The sequence below is a fragment of the Vulpes vulpes genome, chromosome 1 (genome assembly GCF_048418805.1).
Source record: "Vulpes vulpes isolate BD-2025 chromosome 1, VulVul3, whole genome shotgun sequence".
In the NCBI taxonomy this organism is placed as follows: domain Eukaryota; kingdom Metazoa; phylum Chordata; class Mammalia; order Carnivora; family Canidae; genus Vulpes; species Vulpes vulpes.
Window position 1 is genome coordinate 122,407,953 of NC_132780.1, and position 25,768 is coordinate 122,433,720.

Here is a 25,768-nt window from a genome sequence, read left to right on the forward strand (position 1 = left end):
CTTATCCTTTTAATGAAAAGATGTTAGTTCTACTGTATTGAAAGTATAGTGCATCTAAGGGTATTTAAGTCATAAAACTCCAAAGTATGTTGTTTATTTTAGTAACACGACTCTGTAACACTCTAAAAAGCAGTATTTTCTCCTGTTTTACTTTACTTTGCACCAGACAAGCTCATGTCTAGCTCCTTAAAGGAATAATCTTGGAATTACAGACCTTGAGGAAACCTGTTTCAGAGGAGAAAAATCCTACTAAAAGTGGAGGAGTACCCAGTATTGGGGACAATGTTAGTTCCTGAGCTTGAAAAGTAATGTATAATTGAAGTTAGAAGACAAGAACTCTCATGCAGTATGAATTGGTATCAAATACAGGGAAAAGAGGAGATCATTTAAGAGGCTAAAGCAAGGATGCCTGGGTGGCTCAGCGGTTCAGTGGTTGAGCGTCTGCCTTCGGCTCATCCTGAGATCGAGTCCCACATCGGGATCCTTGCATGGAGCCTGCTTCTCCCTCGGCCTGTGTCTCTACCTCTCTCTCTGTGTCTCTCATACATAAATAAATAAAATCCATAAATGAATGAATGAATGAAAGAGGCTAAAGCAATCACTTGGGAGTACCACAATAAAAATCCAGACAAAGGTAGTGGAAATGAAAATGAAAAGAAAGGGAGAAAGCAAACAGATCTCTCAATGAAAAGATGGGAAGAGAAGCAGACATGGATTTTTCCCCTTTATACTAGCCAAAAGTCAGTGCCAAAAAAAAAAAAAAAAAAAAAATTCAGAGTCAGGAGCGAGAGAGAATATAGCTTCTATGGAAATTTAAGACAAAATTAGTCCTTTTATATTAAAAGGAATAAAACATAGTTTAGAGACTTTCTTTGCCTTCAGTTACTTTTAGAAGAGCAAAAAAGTTACCCGTTTACCTGGAAATGTTGATCTTCAATTCTTCCATGTGGATAGACATCTGCCGAAGTTGATCCTTTAGAACACTGCAATTCTCCTCTTTGAGTCTAATTTCTTCTTCTTTGGTTTGAATAGCATCACTGAATTTCCTCTCCCATTTCTTGGCTTCATCTATCACCCTGTCTCGATCATCCTGGAGGGAAGACATGCTCTTCGTGAAAGCTGCAAGCTGGGCCACAGTACTATCCAAGTTTTCCTGAAGTTGCTTAACCTCCCTGTCTTTGTTGTTCAAAGTAATCTGAATCTCCCCAAACGTCTCTTCCAAGTGGACTTTTTCTCTCCGCAAAGCATCCAATTTCTCTTGCATGTTCTTCTTCTCTTTCAGGTGTTTCTCCTCTACCTGCTCCAGTCTTCGTTCCAGATCTTCATCCTTTTGTTTCATTTGGCTTTTTACTGATTCTTTGTTTGACTGAAGTTCCTTTTTCAATTTGAGATTGTCTGCTAGGACCCTTGCTGCTTCACTCTGAGTGTCATCTAGCAGTACTTTGAAGCTAGCCAATTCTGCTTCTGCCTTCTTGCGGTGTTCAGTGGCTTGAGCCAGATTTTCTTTGGTTATTTCCAAATCTTTTTGGGACTCAGTCTGAACAAATTCTAGGGCCTTAACAGTTCTCTCCAGAGCACTAATTTTCTCTTGGTACCTGATGCAGTCCTTCTGCAGTTGCTTTACTTCTTGTTGTTTTTCTTTTAAAAGCTCCTGAAGTTCCTTTGCATGACTTTTATTGCCAGGTCCCTTCTGAGCACCTTGTATTTTCTCCAAATATTCCTTTCGGATTTCTGATTCCACCTTAGTTTTCTCTTTGACTAGCTGCTGCTTTTCTTCTTCCAATTCACTCACACACTTTTTAAGGTTCTGCATTTCAGATTCTAGTAGCTCATTTTTAATTTGGGCATCTGTAACATCCTGATAGTAATTCCCAATGCTTCCATTAAGCTCTGCTAATTGATTCATAAGCCTCTCTTCCAAATCATCTTTCTCTTCTTCTGCTGTCTCCTTTAGCTTGGTAACTCTGGCAAGTTCTTCTTGTATTTGCTGATTTGATAGGTTTATTTTGGTTACTTCTTCCTGAAGCACTTTTAGTTCATTGTCCTTTGCTGATATTTGACTCAGTAAAGCACTTCTCTCACTTTCTAAAGTCTGGCTAAATTCCCTTTCTTTCTGCTTCTCTTCCTCTAACTCATCAATTCTTTCTTTGAGCTGATCAATCTGCTGAAGGTAGTTATTAATTTCATCACATGGGCTGACATTCTCACTTTCATCAAGCTTCTTGGCACTATTTTCTGATAGAACAGACTCTGAATCTTCAGGCCTTGTGCTCATGTTCTGAGAGTCTTGCTCATTAGATTCACCTGGGACAGACTGTGTTGCTCCTTCAATGATGTCCCTTTGGTTATCATGCTTCTCAGTGGCTTCTAGGCTACCTTGTTTGATTACATTACTTTCTACCTGATGCTTTAAATCTTGAACCTCTTCACTTAGAGAGTTCTTCTCGGTCATTAAAGCCTCAAACTCTTGAGAAAGGGTTTTATACTCTGTTTTGACCCTTTCTAGTTCCTCTTTCAAGTTGGAATTGGAAGAAAGAAGTGCTTCCATACCATCATTAGATGTACCTCCTGCGGAGTGTACCTCTGCTCTAAGCCGGTCATTCTCTTCTTCCAGTTCTAGGATTTTCTGTTGTTTAGATTTAGCAAACTTTCTCATTTTTTCTTTCATTTCTTCCATTTCCTGTTCAGCTTCCTGCAATTGCTTTTCTGCCTCTTTCTTGTTTGCTTCTGTGCTTCTTAACTTGCCATACAGTTCTTGCTTCTCTTGCCTCACAGTTTCCACGACATGCTGAATCCTTTCTGCCTCATTACTGACATTCTCATAGGACTGCAGAAGAATTTCATATTCTTTTTGTAACTCTTTGTGTTTCTCTTGCCACTCAGTGCTTTCTGCAATCTTAGAACATTTCAAAGATTCAATTTCCTTCACTAAATTTTCCTTGTCTTCAGTAAGATCCTCCAGAGCTAATTTCAGACTTTCACAAGAGCCATTGAGACTTTGATTTTCCATTAAAGATCTGTCCACTTCTGTAATGAGCTTGTCTCTTTCTTCCTGAAGAAGAGCTAGCTTTCCTAAGAACATATCTTTTTCTTTATTTCGAGTAGAAACTTGACTTTCCACATCTGCCAGAGACTTAGTGAGATGTTCAATAGTATCTCTGGCCAAAGACAACTCTTCTTGGAGACCTTTGTTTTCTTTTAGTGCTTCTTTTCGGGATATAAGGGCAGCTTGTAATTTCCTCTGTATTTGTTGCTTTGCTTTACTTTCTTCTCCAGTCTCTTCTGGTTTTTGCTTTATTTCACAAAGTTCTACTTGTAACTGCTTTATCTTCTCATCATGCTCTTTAGCTTGCATTTCCAGCTGTGTACGCAGAGCCTTGATTAAATCCTCTTGTTCCATTATCTCTGTCTGTACTTTCATAAGGGCCTCTTCTTTCTCATTAAGCTGTCCAGAAAGGTATCTAACTTCTTCTTCCTTTTTGCTTATGAGTTTTTGCAGTTCATCTAGTTCAGGCTGTAATTCTCTTAAATGTTCTAATCCAGCAATTTCTAGCTGGCTGCTTTCCAATTTTTGTCTCAGGCTTTCTGCATGGGCTTCAGCTTCATGGGATGCTGTCCTCAGACTTTGGATTTCCAAACCTTGTTTATTTATCTGCTTTTGTAACTGAAATACCTCTTCGGATTTTTTAGTAAGCTCACTTGTTGCAGAACTAACCTTCAATTCCAACTCCTCTTTCTCAGCCTCTATCTCTTTCAGCTGGGTCTTAATCTGGGCAACAGAGGCACTGCCTTGCAAAGAATCTGCATCTCTAGGATGAGAAACCAAGTCAGATTCTGAAACAAGTTGAGCAGGTTGCTGCTCTGCGGTTTTGAATAAAGGTTCTTTTAAACTTTGAGTGGAAGAGCCTGGATCCTGCTGGTCAATGCCCAGGAGTTTTCTGTCTACAGACTCCTTTACTTGAATCTGGAGTTGTCTTAGCTGGTCTCCAATGTTCTCATTTTCCTTGCTCTGCTCATCAAACTGTTCTTGTAAGCAATTATACTCCTCTTTCTGTTGCTTGAGCTCCTCCCTAAGATGTCTTTCTTTCTCCTGTGCCTTCTGTAGAATCGCCTTTCGAGAGGTTAACACTTCCTGTAGCTTCTTTTGAAGTTGCTCTCTTTCTTTTTCAAGGTCCAATATCTTTTCTTCCAGTTCTGGTTTCCAGCGTTCTCCACTACCTGCACCAGGTGGGCTGATCGCCACGGTTTCTTTTACAGGCGCTGCTGAGTCTCCATCACCTACGTCCTTGTTACCTGTGGTTAACTTTTGGATAACTGCTTGGTTTTCAATGATTTCCGCTTGCAGCAAGTCTATTTGGTTTGTCTTTTCTTGCAAGTTCTGATTCATCTGTTTGATCACAGCCTGTAACTGTTCTTCAGTGGCTACCTTTTCTTCTAAATCCTTCCTTACATGTTCTAATTCCATCTCTTTCTCGGATATGGTCTGTTTTAAAGAAATTTCTACTTCTTGGCACTTAGCAGTCACACATTTTTCTGAGCCTTTTTTGCTTTCTTTATCTTCCTCCATTTCCTTCTTATCACGCTCATTGAGCAGGATCTCTTTTGTAGATCCATCTTTCACTTTGGCCAATTCCTCTTCTAATCTACTGACTCTCTGTAGAAGTTCCTTTCTGTTAATAAGAGCTGCCTGGAGCTTTCTCTTTCTCTGTTCACTTTCTTTCTTTACAAGATCTAATTCATGCTGAAGTTCTTCTTTACTTAGGAGCCCTGCTGGGCTTAGCTCATCATAATTCTGTTTAAGGCCAGAAACAACTTCTTTATCTTCTTCTACCTGCTCTTTTTTTGCCTCTTCAGTTCTGGATAATAAGTTCAGCTGTTCTTTAAGAGTCTTAATTTCAATCCCAAGAGAAAACTTCTCTTCATTAAGCTGAACCATTTTCTCAGTCATACTAAAGCTGATTTCTGTCACTTGCTGATCCTTCTCCAGGATAGTTTGTTGGAGGGTTTCCACATCTCTTTTTTTCTCTAATAAGAGTTGATCCATTTTTGCTATATCAAGTTCCTTTTGTGAAAGAGCTTGGGAAAGTTCTTCCATCTTATTTGAGATATCCTTCACACGTTCTGCTCCTTCCAGCACTTCATTCTCCTTCTTCTGCAGCTGGCTTTGCAGGCTTTTTATCAGTGTACTCTGTTCAGAAAACTGAAGCTGTATATCATCCAGTTCATTCTGTAAAACTTCAATTTTCACATCTTTAGATTTTGCTTCTATGCTGAGACTGTGGATCTGTTCAGTAAGCAAGTTGTGATGAGTCGTTTGACTTTCATAGTCAAATCTTCTCTGCCTTTCTGCTTCTGCAAGGTTCACTTCCAGTTGTTGTACCTGAGCCCTCAGTTCTGTCACCACACTAAGTTCCTTCACTTGAGAAAGAAGCTGGTCTCTTTCTTCAGACAAAGCAGTGAATGCACTGTTGGTGTTTTCAGCATTTTCCCTCAATTCTTCAATCAACTGGTTTAGGTTGCTGATTTCCTTAGCTTTCTCATCTATACTTTCCTTGTAGATTTCTTCTGCTTTACGAAAGCTTATCTCAAGCTCTGAAATTTGCCTTTTTAGCCTTTCCAACTCATCCTGATGACACTGACAAATTCCTGGTACAGCAGCAAGGGGTTTGTCAACACCATCTTCCTTCGTTGGTTTTAATTCCATCCCGGTGTCATTTAAAGGTATTTCCTCAGATGTTCTATTTTGATGTTTAGTACTCATCTGCTCTTCTTTTTCAACTGTTGGAAGACTGCTTTCTTCATGTGGCATTGAAGGAAAATGTTGCCCTGTATCTTCAGGCAATATTTTCGTGCTAACTGGAGGTATTCCTTCACTCTCTGTCTGCTTCATTTCTTTCTGGTCAGGGACCTCAGGGTCCCCCTCGGCCTTTTTCCCCTGGAGCTGCAACTTAAGAAATGCAATCTCTTCTTGAGCTTCTTTCATTTCCAACAGTAAAACTGACAGTTCTTTATGTTTCTGAGAAAATGTGTTGTCTAGGACATCCTGTCCACTTTCTTCAGCAGAAGAGCTGCTCCTATCGAGCCTGGTAACATCAACAACGCTGGTCTATTTTTTTAAAAAAAGAAAAGAAAAGCCTCAGTCAGATGTCTTGTAAGAAAAACTTGGATTTCATGCATTTTTCAAAACCTGCAACTTTCTAGTTCAAACTTCCTACCATAAAACTGCTAAATACTTTTAAAATCAGTTTTTATTTCCCAAATTGGACTTCTGAGTGTACCCTGTCAATCCTACTGAGGTCAAGCCACATTCATAACACCTATAGTAACCTAGAACTCCTTTTCTGGATATCCCTTACTTGATAAACTTTTTTTTTCTTTGGATTAAAATTCCTATTTCTCTTAAGAACTACTTAAAAAAAAGAGAAGCAGGAAATGGATTAAATTTTGTTTCATCTCATTCCAAAAAGGAAGTTATAACATTCTTTTTCCTAAGCTATCCACTGAGATGGAACTAGTAAATAAGATAGCCATTACCAGATAGGAGATTATCAAACAAGTAGTTTAAGATAAATTAGCACCATCAAATAATCAAAAAAGGAGCTCTGCTGAGGCTTGGGTAAGAAATTACAGATTTGTTTGACAAAACAATTACCATTATTATTACAAAGATAACTGTGTTAGACTGCTCAATCCATATACATTATTTCAATGATGATGAATTTCATTAGAATTTTACTAAATGAGTTTGGGGATAGTGTACACAATGAAATCTTCAGCTTTGCCAATAGCATCATTTTTTTCCCAGAAAAAAATCCAATTTTATAGGAAGAAAAAAAAAAACCCATAAGATTATCAAATAATGTAGTGGCCAAGAGTACAAGCTTTATAGCTCAATTGCCTAAATTCACATCTGAGTTCTGCCATTTACTAGCAAAAACTGGCATATACCAAGTATTCAATGAGTATATGCTATTATGTTGGTAACATACTCAGCCACTGAATAAGAAAAAAATATTCATCATTTTAAAATTATTTAAAGAAAGGTCATCATTTTCATAAGCATTATTTTTAATCATTCAAAATTCTTTGCTCTCTGCATTCATACTCAAATTTCTGGAGACTAAAACTAAACACAGTATTTAAGCACAAAGAAAAATTTCCTTTATAATTTCTTCATATCACATTCTTATTTTATCCATCTCTGTATACGTTAAAGACCTAATATAGTCAAGATATCACTTCTGCCAGAAGCCTTCTATGTAATTCCTTTTTTGTTCTCATTCTCTCTCTCTCTCTCTCTCTCTCTCTCTCGCCTTAAGTATACTTATTTCCTCTTTTCTGTCATGCTACTTCATTCACTCTCCTCCTTCCCTTGGTCACACTCTCTGTTACTCCCTACAATACCTATAGAATTCAATCAACTTTTTGGTTCAAGTGAAAAATCAAAGTTACCCACGATAAGACAGAGAACCAGAGGTTTTTTTTGTTTTGTTTTTTTTGTTTTGTTTTGGTTTTTTTTGCCACTCTCAATCCTTTTTCTAATACTAGTCTTCCCCTTTTGGCTGAGCTTACACATTCTATGAACTTTTTTTACTCATTTTCTCTTATCTCAAAGGATTATTTTAGGCACCTTTCCTTTTGCAATTTCTGTATATTTTTTTTTCCTTTCATTTCATTATTCTCTGTTTATTTGTTCTCCTTTTTGGTATTGTTTTTCTTTTTCTTAAGAGATTACCATCTTTCTTATCTGTTCCTCTTTTTGATCTACGTTATCTTGTTTTCACTAGATACTAGTGCTGCTAAGCCCCACATTAAGTACCTGAGTGGTCAAACAAGATTCATTTTTATTCTGCCAGTATCCATATAATGCTACAACTTTCAAAATTTAGTTTCCTTTTGCCAATTTTGTGAACAGAGTCAGTTGCCCCATGAAAAGATACTGAATACAAACGTAGTGGTTAATTTAATTGTCAAGTTGGCTAAGGCACAGTACCCAGATACTTGGTCAAATATTATTCTAGATGCTTCTCTGAAGGTATTTTTTTTTAGCTGAGATTAACATTTAAATCAGTAGACTTTGAGTAGATTACCCTCCATAAAAATAGGTGGGCTAGGGATCCCTGGGTGGCGCAGCGGTTTGGCGCCTGCCTTTGGCCCAGGGCGCGATCCTGGAGATCCGGGATCGAATCCCACATCAGGCTCCCGGTATATGGAGCCTGCTTCTCCCTCTGCCTGTGTCTCTGCCTCTCTCTCTCTCTCACTGTGTTCCTATCATAAATAAATAAAAATTAAAAAAAAAAAAAATAGGTGGGCTCATCCAATGAGCTATAAGCTTTAACCAAAAAAAAAAAAAAGACTGACCACCTCCAAACAGAGGGAATTTTGCCAGCAGACTGCCTTCAGACTTGAAACTGTAACTCTTCCATGGGTCTCTAGCCTGCTAGCCTACCTACCCTTTAGATTTTGGATTTGCCAGCTTCTACAATTGCATGAGCCAATTCCCTTAAAATCAATCTCTCTACATATATACATACTTTCTATTTTGTTTCTTTGAAGAATTCTAATATAATAATTAACCAGATACCTTTTTTAGTGATACTTCTGTTAAAAAACGTTATATTATTCCTCCAGTCCACTTATGACTCTATCACTGACTTGTTCATTGGAAGAATAAAGGTACTTAAACATAATACAGCTAACAATAATCTTAAATCAACAGAATATTAAAGAACCACACATTTCTTGTGGTAATTTTCAGGTTATAAAAAGCACCATTCTTCAAAAATTCCCTTTTTAATAGAATCTAAAATGAACCTATACCAATTTAATGGAGGGGAACTAGAGATTTTGTCTAATCTTACTGTGAAACTTTTCTGAGATGGGCAAAGAATTTGAGATAAATAATGCACTATGAGAAAGGGATTCTCAAATCCCAAATAAGTGGCTACTGTACTTGCATTCTGGTTCAAGACAAATTTAAAAAATCCAAATATTCAGAAATGAGGAAGACTAAATGGGAAATAATAACCATTATGACTTTCTTAAATAGATCTCACTTTCTAGGTAATATAATGCTCAGTCAACATCAGAAAATTGCAGAAATGTTTAGGTTTGAAGCTAATTCCTCTTGATCTAGTTCACATTTTGGTTATTTTAAGAACATATCACTTACCTCACTGACTTCTCTATCTGCCTCTCCACTTCTATTCTGAGCCTCCAAGAGAGTAATCTGAGAAGATAGTTTTTCTGAAAGTCACAAAATAAATATCCTTAGATGATTTATGTAGAGTGAGAAAACAGAGGCATGATTGTGTATGAGGCTATCTGAGATGCATGAAATAATCAAGAGGAAAGAAATATAATTTTGTGAAGATAAAAGTTTATGTTATTAAAAAAAAGTGGCAAGAGAAGATGAGATATAAGATAGAATGGTAAAAAAAATAAAAAAGAATGGTGCTAGGTAATAATAATTAACCTGAGTGAAGTATATAAATAGTGGAGGGTTTTAAAGGAGAAGGACACCAGAAGTAGTAGCTATTTTTGTGGTATAATTTGGGACTTCTAGGGTGATAAGTCTGCTTTGGTTTATCAATAATGCTACTGTATTCATAATATATATCTTACATTAGGATTAGGAGCATCTGGGGGTCTGTTAGTTAAGCGGCCAACTCTTGATTTCCACTCAGGTCATGATCTCAGGGTCCTAGAATTGAGCCCTGCATTGGGCTCTGCATTCAGCGGGGAGTCTGCTTGAGATTCTCTCTCCCTCTCCCTTCACCCTTCTGCCTGCTCACATGCACACTCTATCTTTCCCAAAAATAAATAAATCTTAATATATATATATATATATATGTATGTATATATATGTGTGTGTGTGTGTATATATGTTTTACATTAATATAGCACATAAATGTCTTCAATATTCTTTCATAAAGATGTCAAATTTTGCACTAGGGGCACCTGGGTGGCGCAGTTGGTTAAGCATCTGCCTTGCATTCAGGTCATGATCCCGGGGTCCTGGGATTGAGCCCCACATCAGGCTCCTGACTCGGTGGGGAGTCTGTTTCTCCCTCTGTCTTTCCCCCTGCTTGTGTTCTCTTTCACTCACTTTCTCTATCAAATAGATAAATAAAATCTTAAAAAAAAAAAAAAAAAAGTTTAGCACTAGAACAGAGCTATCCATCTCCTCAGTGAAAATACAAGGAAACAAAGAATGACATGACCTACAGCTATTTCACAGAGAGCTGGGATCATAATCCAGTCTCCCAAGTTCTACCCCATGTTCTATTTTAATGCATACATATAAAAAGGGTAGTAGGTGGGTGGGTGGCTGGGCTAACCAGGGGATGGGCATTAAGAAGGGCACATGATGTGATGAGCACTGGATGCTATATGCAACTGATGAATTACTGAAAACTACATCTGAAACTAATGACGTACTATATGTTGGCTAACTGAATTTAATAATTTAAAAAAAAAAAGTATACCTTGGAGGACAAAAATACTGATTATTAATATGCCCCCAAGAAGTTTATACTCTTTTGAGAAGCTAAGATAGATATATTAAAGGAAAATAAGCGCATATTTTTTTACACTACATCTAGGTGTCTTAACATGACCTACATGGGCTCTCATGAGTTTACCCCACTTACTCTAAAATGTCCTCTTCTGCACTGCCCCTTTTTGTTCACTCAACTCCCAAAATACTGGTCTTACTTCTGTCTGCAAACATATCAAATTTATTCAGATCTCATGATAATTTGCATCGCTCTTTTCTCTGCTTGGAATGCTCCTTGCTCAGCCTCTTTGCATGGCTGTCCCCTTTCTAGCATTCAGGTTTCAAGTTAACAGAGAGGGCTACTGTGATCACTCTAATGCTGCTTTCCTCTTCCCCCATGCATACTTGCACTTACCTATTTTATTTTTATCCTAATAGTTATATACTTAGTTATGGCCTATCTTCCTCTCTAGTATATTCAGGGCAGCATCTGCAGCAACTAGATTACTGCCTGGCACAAAGAACAGGTACCACAGAAATCTGTTAAATGAATGAATGACAACTCAAGAAACAAATGAATTCAAAATGGTATATGATGTGTTCAAACACCTCACAGGATTATTTGGGGAAGAGGTACAGTGGCAGAAATGGAAGTACAGAAATGGAGTTGAACAAAGTATGACACACAAAGCACAAGTAACCTGACACCAAACACAAAAACCAATACATAAAATCTTAAGGCCAGTGATCCCTGCAGGAAAAAGCAAAGAGAATGGAACTTGTAACACCTCTAAACTATAATAAGCTACATGACAGTGATAAGCATTGTTTGCAAAACTGCAAAATAAGCATCATGGATAAGGTCTCAGAGAAGTGCTTTAAGTGGGTTGAATAATGAGCTGAATTTGCGGCGTTATGTATCAACAATGGTGAGAATATCTTTGTCTAACAAAGATATATAATCCCCAGTGTTTTGAGCTAAGTAGAACTGAAAAGTGGTTAAGGTGGAAATACTGTCTTTACAAACTTTATTTGGTATTCATTCTCACTCTTCGAAGATAAAGCTGTACAATAGTGCAGTTTATCACAGATAAAATAGATCATTAATGCACTATTAACTACATGTTACTATAACCATTAAGGTTCTTGTGAAGTAAGTGATAAGTAAAAGGAAGTTAATGTCTTTTTTCTTTATTATTCACACATAGTCTACCAGAACAAAATGCTGTTTTTGTAGTTCAATCCAACAAAATTTTATTTGGCAGCCACTATTTGCCAAGGACTGCACTAGTTCTTAGTAAAAGGTAAAGCAAAGGTGAAAAAGAAAAATGGTTCCTACTCTTGAAAGGCTTATACTTTATCTCTGAAGAGTTTATAAAATATAAACATAAACAGAGGATTTTAATACAATGTTAAAGGAAAGTCAAGAATGTTAGTGAGGCGCAAAAATTAATCCAACTGACAAGGATCACAGGGTCAACTTCTGAAAAACATAATATCCTAGTTGAGGCCTAAAAGATGATCAAGAATTAGCCTAGCTCAGGGACAGGGATAGGGCTCTAAGTAGTATATTAGTATTAGCAAAATCCAAAATGTTTTCTACTTTTGGACCTTTATTTATAGTGATCTCTGTTATCTCATCCCCAAAATGTCCTTTCTTTCTTCATTTTGCTATTTAAAAATTCGCCCTCTTATTAGTTCCATTAGTTCCTATTCAAGCCATGCTCCTGAAAAGATCCCTTGACCACTCCGAAGTAAATATAATACAGATATCCTGCAGCATATCCCATAATATAAAATGTTATACTTACATAAACACTGACATGGTGCTTTGTTTATTGTGTATTAATGCTATCTTCAATAACTACCATCTGTGCTAACATCTTTATTGTCATAGAATACAAAAATCTATATGTTATATATGTTTAGTGATAAAAGCAGAGGTACATGTGAGCTAAGAAGACAGAGAATTACAGTTGTCATTTATACATACCATTCTCAGCTTTCAGCTCTTCCAGCTCTATAGAACTAAGAAGCAAAGCTTTCTTTTCATTCTCTAGTTCTACCACTTTCTTCTGCAAAAAGGCAATATTCTCCTCATTGACGGCCTAAATTGTAGAAAGACAACAAATTAATGATTCTTAGTGAAAACTCTGACATTAATGCCCAGACAGGCCCTGCATTTTTGTCTTCTAAAAGTTCTCCAGCCATGAAAATACTTTTAAAATGGCATCTGCTTATCTGCATCTTTAAAGTAATGTTTTTTTACCAGAAGACAGAAAATCTTTCACACAAACTTCTAGTTCATTGGCTTTCAAATTTAAAAATGGACTCTGGATTACAAAGAATCTCAAGTCTGTTGCGTAAGAAAAAAGATTTTCAGGTCCACAAACTTTGATTAATGCCACTGGATAATAAGGTCAGTCTCTTATAGGAGACTAAATATGAAGGAGACTCCCAAAGAACAGGAACAAAAGTTAACATGTAACCTTTAGGAAAAGAAGAAGAGCCATAACTGTTTTTGTTTTTTCCAAGAATAATAAAAATTATCTTGTGCTTCATTAATGCATCCATATTGATTTGGTTTTCCTAGTAAGGAAATGGAAAACCATTTATCTAATTATGACACATCCTTAGTTGTATGTCGTTTCATATGGTGTTCTTCTCCAAGGGGATTATTCTATGCAATTCTCCCTAAAAGTGTAGAATTTTTGAGCCTTGAGGGTCTTTTCAGTTCATTCAGTCCTAAATTGTCATTTGATGTTTAAAGAAATGGCAAGACATGAGTTAAAGGATTCTATGATTTTTATCCTGAGGGAAGTTCCCAGTTTGCATTACACAGAGCAAGTAAAATATGGGTAGAAAAGCTGCAGAATGAGAGCCTGAAAAACTACAAAGACTGGGACAACTGCAGCTGCTAGACTGTAAGAGGGGAAATCAAAGAAAGGAGAAAAAAATCACCATGAAGGAGCCCTAAATTCTAGGCATAAACTTAGCCCAATCACTGGCTAAACAATTAACTATGCATTTGCAAGGCTGACTCAAAACAAGAGCTAGGGCAAAAATAACTGAGTTTTGAATGGCTGCCCACCATAGGCCAGAGCCGATGGTTTGAATACAAATTATTGTTCTTTAAAAAAAAAAAAAGAAAAAGAAAAAAGATTCTATTTATTTGACTGAAAGAAAATGAGACAGGAAAAGAGTACAAGTGGGGAGGGGAGGAGGAGCAGAAGGAGAAACTGGATTCCAGCTGGACAGGGAGCTTGATGCAGGGCATCCCAGGACCCTGAGATCATGACCTGAGACAAAAGCAGATGCTTAACTGACCCAGGCACCAAATTACTGGCTTTTAAAAAGTAATAAAAACTCCTGAGAGTTTTAGAAATAACAAAAGAGAATATTATGAACAAAACTTTCACAATATTCAGGTTAGAATACAAAATCACTCACCACACAAACAGGGAATGTCACACCTATTCTCAAGAGAAAACATAATCAACAAAGATGAAGCACAAAATGATACAGATTTTAGAACTAGAAAAAAAAAGAATTTTAAGGAAGCTATTACACCTATGCTCACAATGTAAAGGAAAATATGCTCATAATGAACGAAAAGATAGGGAATTGTACTAATACAAAGAAACTATAAAATAATGAACTACTCAGAAGTTCTAGGATAAAAAGCAGAAGACCTGAAATGAAAAATTCAATGGGTAGGCTTAAGTAGAACCAATATGAAGAAGAAAGTCTTGGTGAACTTGAAGACAGATCAACAGAAATTATCCAATCTGAAGTTTGAAAAAAAGAAAAAAAGAAAAAAAAAGAAAAGTGAACAGAGCCCTCAGGAACTTGTGAGAAAAATAAAAGGTTCAATATATTTGTAATTGGAGTGCCCTAGGAGAGCAAGGACATAATGGAGGAAAAAATTTATTTGAAGAAATAATGGCAAAAATTTTCCCAAATATAAATTTATTAAAAAGTTCAACAGGGATGCCTGGGCAGCTCAATGGCTGAGCATCTGCCTTCAGCTCAGAGCATGATCCGGGTCCTGGGATCAAGTCCCACATCAGACTCCCTGTGGGGAGCCTGCTTCTCCATCTGTGTCTCTGCCTCTTTCTGTGTGTCTCTCATAAATAAATAAAATCTTAAAAAAAGGGACACCTGGGTGGCTCAGCGGTTGAGTGTCTGCCTTTGGCTCAGGGCATGATCCCGGGGTTCTGGGATCAGGTCCCGCGTTGGGCTCCCTGTATGAAGCCTGCTTCTCCCTCTGCCTGTGTCTCTGCCTCTCTCTGTGTCTCTCGTGAATAAATAAATAAATAATTTTTTTAAAAAAAAATCTTTAAAAAAAAGTTCAACAAAAGCTAAGTGAGAAAATTACAGAAGAAAACCACAACTAAGTATGTCACAAAGATAAAATCTTAAGATCATCCAAGAAAAAAATGATACTTTACATAAAGGGGAATAATAATTTGAGTAATTTGACCAATTGTTGGAAGAAAATTATAGGCCAGAAAATAATAAAACACAATCTTTAAAGTCCTGAATTCTGTCGATCCAGAATTATATAACCAGTACAAAATACCTTTCAGGAATAAAAGCAAAATAAAAACATTTTTAGGTAAGTGTCAGTGAGTTCTGGAAAAACTTCAAGTAATCTACTATATGTGTGAATGGAATCCCCAAAAGAGGCGAGAGAATCAGAAAAAAATAGTTTACTAATTAATGGCAGAAAATTTTCCAACCTGATGAAAACTAAACACAAAGATTCAAAAGGCTCCAAGAACTCCAAGCACAAGAAACAAAAAACTACACCAAGGTACTATCTAATCTAAGTATTCAAAACCAGTCATAAGATCCTAAAAGCTGCCAGGGTGGGGCAGGGGAGATAAGGATGATAGATTTCTTCTCAAAAACTAAAATGCAAGAAAGAAAGAGTAGAGTAACAGGCTTAAAGCATTGAAAGAAAAAAAAATCAATGTAGAATTCTGTAGTCAGCAAGAATATCTTTCAGCAACAATGGAGAAATAAAGATGTCTTCAGACAAATAAGAACTTTAAGAACTCATCACCAGCAGACCTGCACAATCGTGTGTATATACACACACACCGACATACATGCACAAGTTAAAGGAAGTCCTTCAGACAGAAAGAAAACAATACTAGATGGAAATATGAAACTATACCAGAGTTCAGCAACTTTTGAGGCCTTCTACCTGTTTTTGTAAGTAAAGCTGAACTGAAAATCAGTCACAATCATTTATCTTTGTTCTATATCTGCTCTTGCTCTATAATGGCAGAGTAACTACAAAAAAAGATTATATGAGCCACAACACCTAAAATATTTACTATTTGTCCTTTTTCAGAAAAACACTGCCAATCCCTGATCTACCCTAAAGAATAAAAAGTATCCGAAATGGTAACTGCAATGATAGTTAAATATTTTATTATTTGACTGTCTTTAAATAATAATTGAATAAATAACAATTTAATTAACAATTTGTTTATATGTTATATTTTTGTATTTTTTATAAAATAGATATGAGTAAAACAATAACATAAAAACCAGAAATGAAGAAATGCATGTATATAAGTTCTTATTCTATACATGAAGCAGCATAATATTATGTGAAGGTAAACTGCAATAACGACAGAGACTATAACCCATAATGTGGCCACCAGAATAATAAAACAAAGAATTATAGCTAATAATTTGCAAGGAGAGAAAAATAAAATCATAAAAAATACTTAGTAAAAAAAAAAAGATAAGAAAACAGTTGGTAAAATAGAAAATAACAAGGTCAGAGACTTTTACAATTATATCAATAACATTTTTTTTTAATTTATTTATAATAGTCACACAGAGAGAGAGAGGCAGAGACACAGGCCGAGGGAGAAGCAGGCTCCATGCACAGGGAGCCCAACGTGGGATTCGATCCCGGGTCTCCAGGATTGCGCCCTGGGCCAAAGGCAGGCGCTAAACCGCTGCACCACCCAGGGATCCCTATATCAATAATATTAATGTAAATAGTCTGAACACTCCAACTTACAGCAGCGACAGGATAAGAAGTAGGCTCAAATTCTGTGGATACAAGCAATGAACTTTAAATATAAAGATACAAACAAGTTAAAAGTAACAGAATGAAAAAAAGACGTGTTTTGAACCATTAAAAGAAAAGTCCAGTAGCTCTATTAATATCAAACAAAAGTACATTTCAAAGCAAAAAGAATGTCATCAACGTCATCCAGAATAAAGAAGGCCATTTCATAATAAAAAATGGGTCACTTAATTAAGACCTAAAAATCCTAAATGTTTAAGCCCATAGTAACAGCTTGAAAATAAATGATGCAAAAATTGATAGAAGAGGAAGAAATAGATAAATCCACAACTATAATCTGAGATTTTAATACTCCTGTTGATAATTGAGAAAACAAGCAGAAAAGCAAATGATACAGTATATTTGAGTAACATAATCAACCAGCCTTACATGATTGACATTTATACGACACTCCAGTCAATAACAGCAATTATTTTCAAGTACAAATGGAAGATTTGCCAAAATAGACAATATTCTGGGCCATAAAGGTCTGAATCAATTCCAGAAGATTCAAGTTATACAAAGTATGTTTTGACCACAATAGAATGAAAATAAAAATCAGTAATAGAAACAGCTCCTGGAACATCTTCCCCAAATATCTAAAAACTAAGTAATCCAAGAAGCAAAGAAGAAAGCAAATAGGAAATTATTATTTTGAACTAAGTGAAAAAGGAAACACAACAGAATTTGTGGGATATGCCAAAGAAGATGGTAGGGAGAAATTTATAGTGCAAAACACCTATGTTAGAAATAAGAAAGTTCTCAAACCAGTGGCCTCAGCCTCTACCTTAAGAAGCTAAGAAGAGGAAATCAAATCCAAAGCAAACAAAAGAAAGTAAATAATAAAGATTAAAGTAGATATCAACAAAACAGAAAACAACAGAGCATCAATGAAACCAAAGCTGGTTTTTCTGAGATCAATAAAGTCGGAAAAACTTTGGGCAGTATAAGTATGTATAAGTATGTATAAGAAAGAAAACGCAAATTACAAATATCAGGAAGAGGGGTGACATCACTATAGCTCTACAGATATTAAAAGGGATAATTAAGGACTATTGCAAACAACTTTATGGTTTTAAATCTGACACTTTAGATGAAATGGTCCAATTCCCTACAAGATACAAAATACCAAAGTACAATAAAAAAGAAACCAATAACCTGAATAGCCATATAGCTACAAATGGAATTGGTAGGAAAAAAAATGCACCCAAAAAGACAACTCCAGGACTAGATGGCTTCATTGGTGAATTTCCAAAAATCATTTAAGGAAAAAATAATACCCAGCCTACACAAAATCTTCCCCCAAAAACTAAAAAGGTAAGAATACTTCCCAATTCATTCTAAAAGTCTAGCTTTACTCATACAGCAAAATCAGATAAAGAAATTACAAAAAAACAACAGACAAAAATTCCTCATCACACAGATGCAAAACTTTAAAACAAAATTTTAACAAATGTAATTTAACAAAATAGAAGGGTCATATATCATTACCAAGTGAGGCTTATCCCTGGAACTTTCATACATTGCTGATGAGAATGGAAAATGGTACAACCACTTTGCAAACAGCCTGGAAGCATCTTTTTTTTTTTTTTTTTTTTAATTTTATTATAGTCACATAGAGAGAGAGATAGGCAGAGGGAGAAGCAGGCTCCATGCACCGGGAGCCCGGATGTGGGATTCGATCCCGGGTCTCCAGGATCGCGCCCTGGGCCAAAGGCAGGCGCCAAACTGCTGCGCCACCCAGGGATCCCCTGCAAGCATCTTAAAACCTCTCAAATACCTAGGTGATCCAGGCATTCTACTTCCAGGTATTTTCTGAGAGTAAAGAGAGCATAGGTCCAAACAAATATTTCTAAAAGAATATTCATAGAAGCTTTATTTCTAACAGCCAAAAACTGTCACAATCCAAATAAACCTTGACCCTTCCCTTATACCACACACAAAAATTTATGTGACGTTCAGAGACTGAAATGGGAAAGTTAAAACCATAAAGGTTGTGGGGGAAAAAGAAAAATCTTCATGACTTGGCATTATTAAGCAAAAATTTCATAGTTAGAACACAGAAAATTATATCCATAAAAAATGATAAATAATAGATTTTATCAAAATTACAAAATGTCTGCTAATTAAAGGATACCATGAAGGATATGAGTAGGAGGTATGCCATAGCATGAGAGAAAATAGTCACCAAACAGCTGAAAATAAACCAGTATTCAGGATATATAAAGAATCCCCTCCACTCAATAATAAAAAAAAAACAAGAATTTGATTTCTTAAGTGGAGAAATGATTTGAAAGGGCACTTCATCAAAAGAAGATATACAAATGGCCAAGAATCTCAAGAGAAAACATTCAACACCATTTATCAGGGAAATGCAAATTAAAACCATGAGACACCACCATGCACCCATTAGAATGGCTAAAATTTAAAAAAAAAAAATGGCTAAAATTTTTTAAACTGACAATATCAAATCATATATTTTAGGTGGGAATATAAAATAATACAGCCACTTTGGGAAATGATCTGCCAGTTTCTTAGAAAGCTAAATACAGGGAAGCCCGGGTAGCTCAGTGGTTTAGTGCCACCTTCAGCCCGGAGCGTGATCCTGGGGACCCGGGATCGGGTCCCACATTGGGCTCCCTGCATGGAACCGGCTTCTCCCTCTGCTTGTGTCTCTGCCTTTCTCTCTCTCTCTCTGTGTCTCTCATGAATAAATAAGTAAAATCTTTCTTCTAAAAAGAAAAAAAGAAAGCTAAATACATACTCTATAGCCCAGTGATCTCAACTAGGATCCACTGAAGACAAATGAAAACATGTCCACACAAATACTTGTACAAGAATATTTATAGCAGCTTAATTCATAATGGCCAAAACATGAAAACGCCCAGGTATTCATCAACAGGAAATTATAGCACAGTCATGCAAAAAGAAAATGCAGAATATTCACAAAATGGAGTACTTCTCAGCAATATAAAAGAATACATTATGATATATGCAACAATATGGATGAATCTCAAAACATGCTGGGTGTTAAGAAGCTTTACACAAAAGAGTATATATATTGCATGATTACATTTACATTATGTTGTAAAACAGGCAAAATTAATCTATGGTGACAAAACAGAACACTGGTCAGCTCTAGAAGGTTAGGATGTGATTGGCTGTGAAAGGGTATGAGGATACTTTGTAGGGTAATAAGGATATATCTTGATAGGGATTTGGGTAGCACGGGTATATGCATTTGTCAAAAATCAATGAATAATACACTCAATGTTTATACATTTCATGTTTATAAATCTTAATTCAAAAGAAAAAACTATTAATATTAAAAATCAGTCAATGACATGCATGCTGAAAAACATTCTCATTTCTGCAATTTGCTGTGAAACACATAAGAAATGAACTGGTGAATGGATAAATGAATCTTTGATAAAACATATAGTAAACATTAAAAACATATAGTAAAATGTTGATAGAATCTAGATAGTGGCTATATACATGTTTTGTATCAAATTCTTTCAATTTCTTTGCAATTACTGAAAATATGTCCTTAAACATTCAAGGAAAAAGTTGTGATTTTGAGAATAGAGGAGACTGGAATGCCTAGAAGCTAGAAACCAGGAAGCAAAAATTTTTATCAGTACACAGTACTGCCCAGGAACCATGGAACTCAGCTGGTCAGTAAGTCTGTCAGTTCAGAAGGGTATGATTTTATAATGGAGATGAATAAATCCAGTTATCCTAGCTTGACACTAGCCAATAAAAATCATCAAACTCACTCTGTTTTGATAATCATGCTCCATAAGCAATCTTCTGGTGATTATAATCTAGCTTCCCATAGAGATTTTTAGAGGAGAAAAAGAGAATATACTGACCAAACAACAGCAAATTGGCAGTTAAAGTTCTTACTGTTAATTAATTAATGGAGGATTATGATTTATATAATAAACTTTTAAGTCTGGTTAGACTGAATTGTATACATTAAAGGTGGTGAAATTTCAAACTACCAAAACCAAAATTGACTTCTCAGCTGAGAAAATGGATTATAAGATCAAAAACAATGATTTACTTTCAATATGGAATTCTAAGACCTTAGAATCAGAAAGGTTCCTGAGATCATGGTGCTTGTTATCTATTATATTCTCATTAACCATTTTTGAGACACTAAATTAATGGTTTTCATGATTCATTTCAACTGGAATCGCCTCTAAAAAAGCATCTTATCAGGCAGAAAAGACTTATATTACTTTCTGGCTAAAAGAAAGCTTATATTACTTTCTGGTGTAAATTCTCATTAGAGCACCTAAGTATGATACAGCAAAGACAGATCACATTCATTAGAAGTATACATTTCATTACCTGTGTATCCTCAGTATAAACATCTGGGAGAGAAGCTTGAGATGCTGTTTCATGTTTAGGCAAGGTTGGTCTGCTTAGAAACTGAGTAATTTCTTTGGATTTTTGCTGGAGTTGATCTAAGGAAAACAAAGTAAGTAAATAGAAATGATCTCTACTGCACGTCTAAAAACGTGGTAAGCTATTACCTCCTAGAGATACAGCACATGCTGTTCACTCTAGGTCAGTTATGTTAACTAAAATGAGGATGCCAATGACAACATGTTTTTAACTCTTTAAATTCTCTGAGGGACCAAAGGGCATTTCAGTAAACCACTTCCTTAAAACGTAAAATAAAACAGGCTTAGAATCATTCACAAAGTCATTCTTCCTTGAAAATGCCTTTAGTATTTTTAAATTCTATTTTCTTCACTCCTCATCGAAGCATCATGAATCCCATTGAGACAACATAGCACAACTCTAAACATGTACACAGTCCACTCAAGAGGACAGTATGCTAATGTAATACACTGTTCCTATATAATGCCCCTCAAGGCTTTCTGGTTAAAGTTCGGTTCCTCAATATAGATCTTTAACTTAAATCTTCCTAAAATCTTTCCTTTAAATATATGTCAACGTATTAGAATTAAATTAGTGGCATGTATTACTTTATTTACTTTTTTTAAAGATTTACTTTTTTTTTCTTTTTTTATTCATAGAGACAGAGAGAGAGAGAGAGAGAGAGAGAGGGAGAGAGGCAGAGACACAGGCAGAGGGAGAAGCAGGCACCATACAGAGAGCCTGACGTGGGACTCAATCCCGGGTCTCCAGGATCACGCCCTGGGTTGCAGGCAGCGCTAAACCACTGCGCCACCAGGGCTGCCCAGATTTACTTTTTTTTAAGATTTATTTATTTATTTAAGAGAGAGAGAAAGAGAGAGCATGTGCATTCTAGTGGGGGAGGGTCAGAGGGAGAGGAAAGAGAAAATCCCAAGCAACTCAACACTGAGCATAGCAGCCTAATGTGGGGCTCAATCCCATGACTCATGAGATCAGAACCTGAGCTGAAACCAAGAGTCAGATGCTTAACCAACTAAGCCACTCAATGTCCCTGCATTACTTTAATAACATTAAAAAAAAAAAAAAGTTTCCATTAAATCTTAAAGGATAAAATTTTTCCTTAAAAAAAAAATCTATAAGTATTGATTCATCTTTAGAAGTAAAAATGGGAAAAAAAAGAAAAGAAGTAAAAATGGCTCCATGCAATCAATCTCCCTACCTATGCATCTAGATCTAGCCTGAGTTTTCCAAGAATTGATTCAAACCCTACTCATTTCAGTCACTGAATCCTAGAGACTGCACTCATGTTTCACACATTATTCTTTTTTTTTTAATTTTTTTTTTTATTTTTATTTATTTATGATAGTCACAGAGAGAGAGAGAGAGAGGCAGAGACACAGGCAGAGGGAGAAGCAGGCTCCATGCCCTGGGAGCCCGACGTGGGATTCGATCCCGGGTCTCCAGGATCGCGCCCTGGGCCAAAGGCAGGTGCCAAATCGCTGCACCACCCAGGGATCCCACATTATTCTTTTTAACATATGATACATCATTATCAATAGTTTCTATTACTATAATGATAATAATAATATATTTTTTAAGATTTTATTTATTTATTCATGAGAGACACAGAGAGAGGCAGAGACAAAGCCAGAGGGAGAGGCAGGCTGCCTGCAGAGAGGCTGATGCAGGACCCAATCCCAGGATCCCGGGACCACAACCCAAGCCAAAGGCAGACGCTCAACCACTGAGCCACCCTGGTGCCCAATAATCATAATATTAATCCAGATTGTAATTTCGGCCAAAGACAGGAGAAATGACAAAGAGCTCAGAAGAGATGCCTTTCTTAATTCTTCTATTGATTCAATTGCTTTCAATTGAATGATGTCATTCACAGATCCCAGAAATTTGGAAGTAGAAGCCACTCAGGTGCTAGACAATGGACTTGAAAGACAATCAAATACTGACCTTGCAGTTGTTGAATGACCTGAGCTGAATGAAATGCCTGTTCACTCTTATCTTGGACAAGCTTTGAATTTTCTTCTTTCAGAGCATCACAGGCAGAATGTAGTTCTTGCTCAGTCTTTTGAAGATTCAAAATGTGAGAGATCTTTTCTTCCATTTCTGCTTGGTGTTTCTGTTCCAAAGCACAGTACCGGGACTGTAGCTCAGCCTGAGCTTGACCTGCTTGCTCAAGCTGTTCCAGAAGATGATGCATTTCTTCCTGCAGGTTATGGAAGGATAATTTTCTCTCTGACACCTCAAGTTTCATCTTTTCCATCAGAATCCTGGACTCCTGTCTTTCTGTTTCTACAGTGTTCCTTAAAGTATTATGCTCAGTTTCCATCTGCTGTAGCTGCTGAGAGAGAATCTAAGAAAAAAAGACAAAGCCTCATGAGCCATAAATTCATTCTTTCTTTTCAATAAGCATAGTGAAGTGCCTCTTCTAGGTAAAGCAAGGGATTTGACACTCAGGACATAACCTACAACTGCATAAGACCCTGTTTTTGCTTCCTGATACTTTTAACAATTTATATTCATACGTATTTATATGTACCATTATCTCTTACTTTCTCTCTCATTATAAAATAAGCTCAATAAGGGAAGGGATTTTGTTTTATCACCACTGTTCTTTAGCACCTAGCACAGTACATGTCGTATTGAGGACCTAGTGATCAATAAATGCTGAATGAATGAATGCAGTCTCTGCCCTCGTGGAACTCAAGAGTTCAGTGGGGCAGTCACATTTAACCAGATAATTATAATACAAAAATGGCAGAGGCCATGAGAGAGATACTTATATTAACAAGAGCAGAGAAGGGAAATTTGCCAAAAGTCACAGAGCTGTAACTCTATAGTAACTAGTAAGAGGCACAACTGAGACTTGAACCCAGCTGCCTGATGACAGTGAGACCAGAGGCCTTGGGATCAGGATATAGGTTTTATTAGGATGGGAGATACGGGAAAATGTTTCAATGCAAGAAAGTCCTCCTCAAGGAGAGTTGAAAATTGAGGAGATGACTGACTTTCTCCAAAGCATGAGGCACCCAGATGAACAAGCACAGAATGTGGACTTATCACCGGTGCCACATTAGTATTTGGCTACTTGATGTGATAAGACCAGGTCACAGGAATCCAAGAGCTGATAAAAGAGTAGTCCAAATGGTCAAACATGGGTCAATAGCAGACAGGGAAAGGAGAGAGGCCAGGAAAGAACTAATATACCAGAGGAACAAAGTGAAAAGATTGGGGGATTTCAATAAGAATGAAGGTCAGGCCAGTCTGAGAAAGGAAATGACATTATGGGATGGGATACGTGAGCTTAAGATTTTAAAACTTTAATTTCTTTGTATATCTTTTTATTGTTCGATTTGCCAACATATAGTATAACACCCAGTGCTCATCCCGTCAAGTGTCCCCCTCAGTGCCCATCACCCAGTCAACCCATCCCCCCCACCTTCCCTTCCACTACCCCTGTTCGTTTCCCAGAGTTACGAGTCTCTCATGTTTTGTCACCCTCTCTGATTTTCAATTTCACTCATATGGGGAATATAAAAAATAGGGAAAGGGATCATAGAGGAGAGGAGAGAAAATTAGTGGGAAAAATAAAAAAATTAAGATTTTAAAACATCGTGTCTGATCACTTTAGATTCAGGGAATATTGCATGATGAATTATTCAAGCCAACAGAGAATCAACCAAAACAAACAAGGGATAGTACATTAAGCACAAGAACCATCTGAGATAGCAAAAGAGCAATATGACAGAAAGGAAACTGACTAGAGGACAGTAAGGACATTCTAGAGAAGTTAGGACCCTAGACCTAAAAACACAAAGAAAAACAGCCACAATGAAAGATGTGGAATGCACGCTTAATCAGGGAAGAAACTATACCTGTTTTGCTCATCACTGTATCACCACCATTTAAGCACAGAGTATTTGTGGAAAAAATGAATAAATGGCACCAATTCTCAGAAGGCTTACCATTTTATCCATGCTGCCTAGGAAACTGAAGTGGAAGTGGGGACGTCTGGATGGTTTGGTCAGACTCTGCCCTGGGCATGGAGCCTGCTTAAGATTCTCTCTCTCTCTGCTCCTTCCCACCTCCCTTTCTCCCTCTCTAAAAAATAAATAAATAAATAAAAATAAAGCAGGAACGAATACTCCACTCCCAAGGCAGGCAGTAAAGATCACAAGGCAGTACCTGGTTTTTCTGTTCAGCAGTAGTTAGTTCCTGTTGCAGCAAGCCCACAACCTGAGCACGGCCCAGTAAAGCTTCTTCATGCTCCTCAAGTTTCCTCTGCAGCACTCTTAATTTCTGAGAATGAAATGTTTTAGATACAATATGCTAAACCAGTGAGAAACATTTTCTGATTACCTTTCAAAATATCATGTAGATGTGTGCTTAAGGTCTTTGGATGTTGAAGATGACAGATTAAAGAATGGGACACCAGCATGCCATGCTTCCCATCGAGCAGCAAAAAAGAATCTCCAAAAATACCTTCTCCAGTACACTGACAACAACTAAACTGAGACACAGGCAAGCCCCTGAATTAGGGAGTCTTTTTATTAGAGAAAACAAAATGTCCACCTTTCAAATTATAAAGTCAATGTCCTATGCCTAAGTAAAAGTACATGTATATCTCACTCACCAAAGAGAACATTCTCTGCAGGCAAGAACCATTTCTCTTCTAGCTTCATGCATAGGACATGCACTCGATAAACAATTGTTGGATAAATAAATGATATATGTACATATTAATATTCTACTTCAAAAAGTGCTGT

The 25,768-nt window shown here is 36.6% G+C and overlaps 1 protein-coding gene across 13 annotated transcripts in view; it reads right to left on the reverse strand.

The window, feature by feature from the left end:
• Positions 1-25,768, reverse strand: part of GOLGB1 (golgin B1) — an 85,536-nt gene that overhangs the window by 34,998 nt on the left and 24,770 nt on the right. For all 13 annotated transcript variants that reach the window (XR_011994954.1, XM_025990150.2, XM_072724674.1 and 10 more), the window contains 6 exons: positions 25,188-25,301; positions 22,953-23,355; positions 20,952-21,067; positions 12,492-12,606; positions 9,173-9,246; positions 918-6,106 (listed from right to left, as the gene is read on the reverse strand). Coding sequence is in view for 12 of the 13 variants with exons in the window: in XM_025990150.2 (XP_025845935.2) it covers positions 918-6,106; positions 9,173-9,246; positions 12,492-12,606; positions 20,952-21,067; positions 22,953-23,355; positions 25,188-25,301 (6,011 nt within the window). In the remaining variant the exon portion in view is untranslated. The remainder of the gene's footprint in view (positions 1-917; positions 6,107-9,172; positions 9,247-12,491; positions 12,607-20,951; positions 21,068-22,952; positions 23,356-25,187; positions 25,302-25,768) is intronic.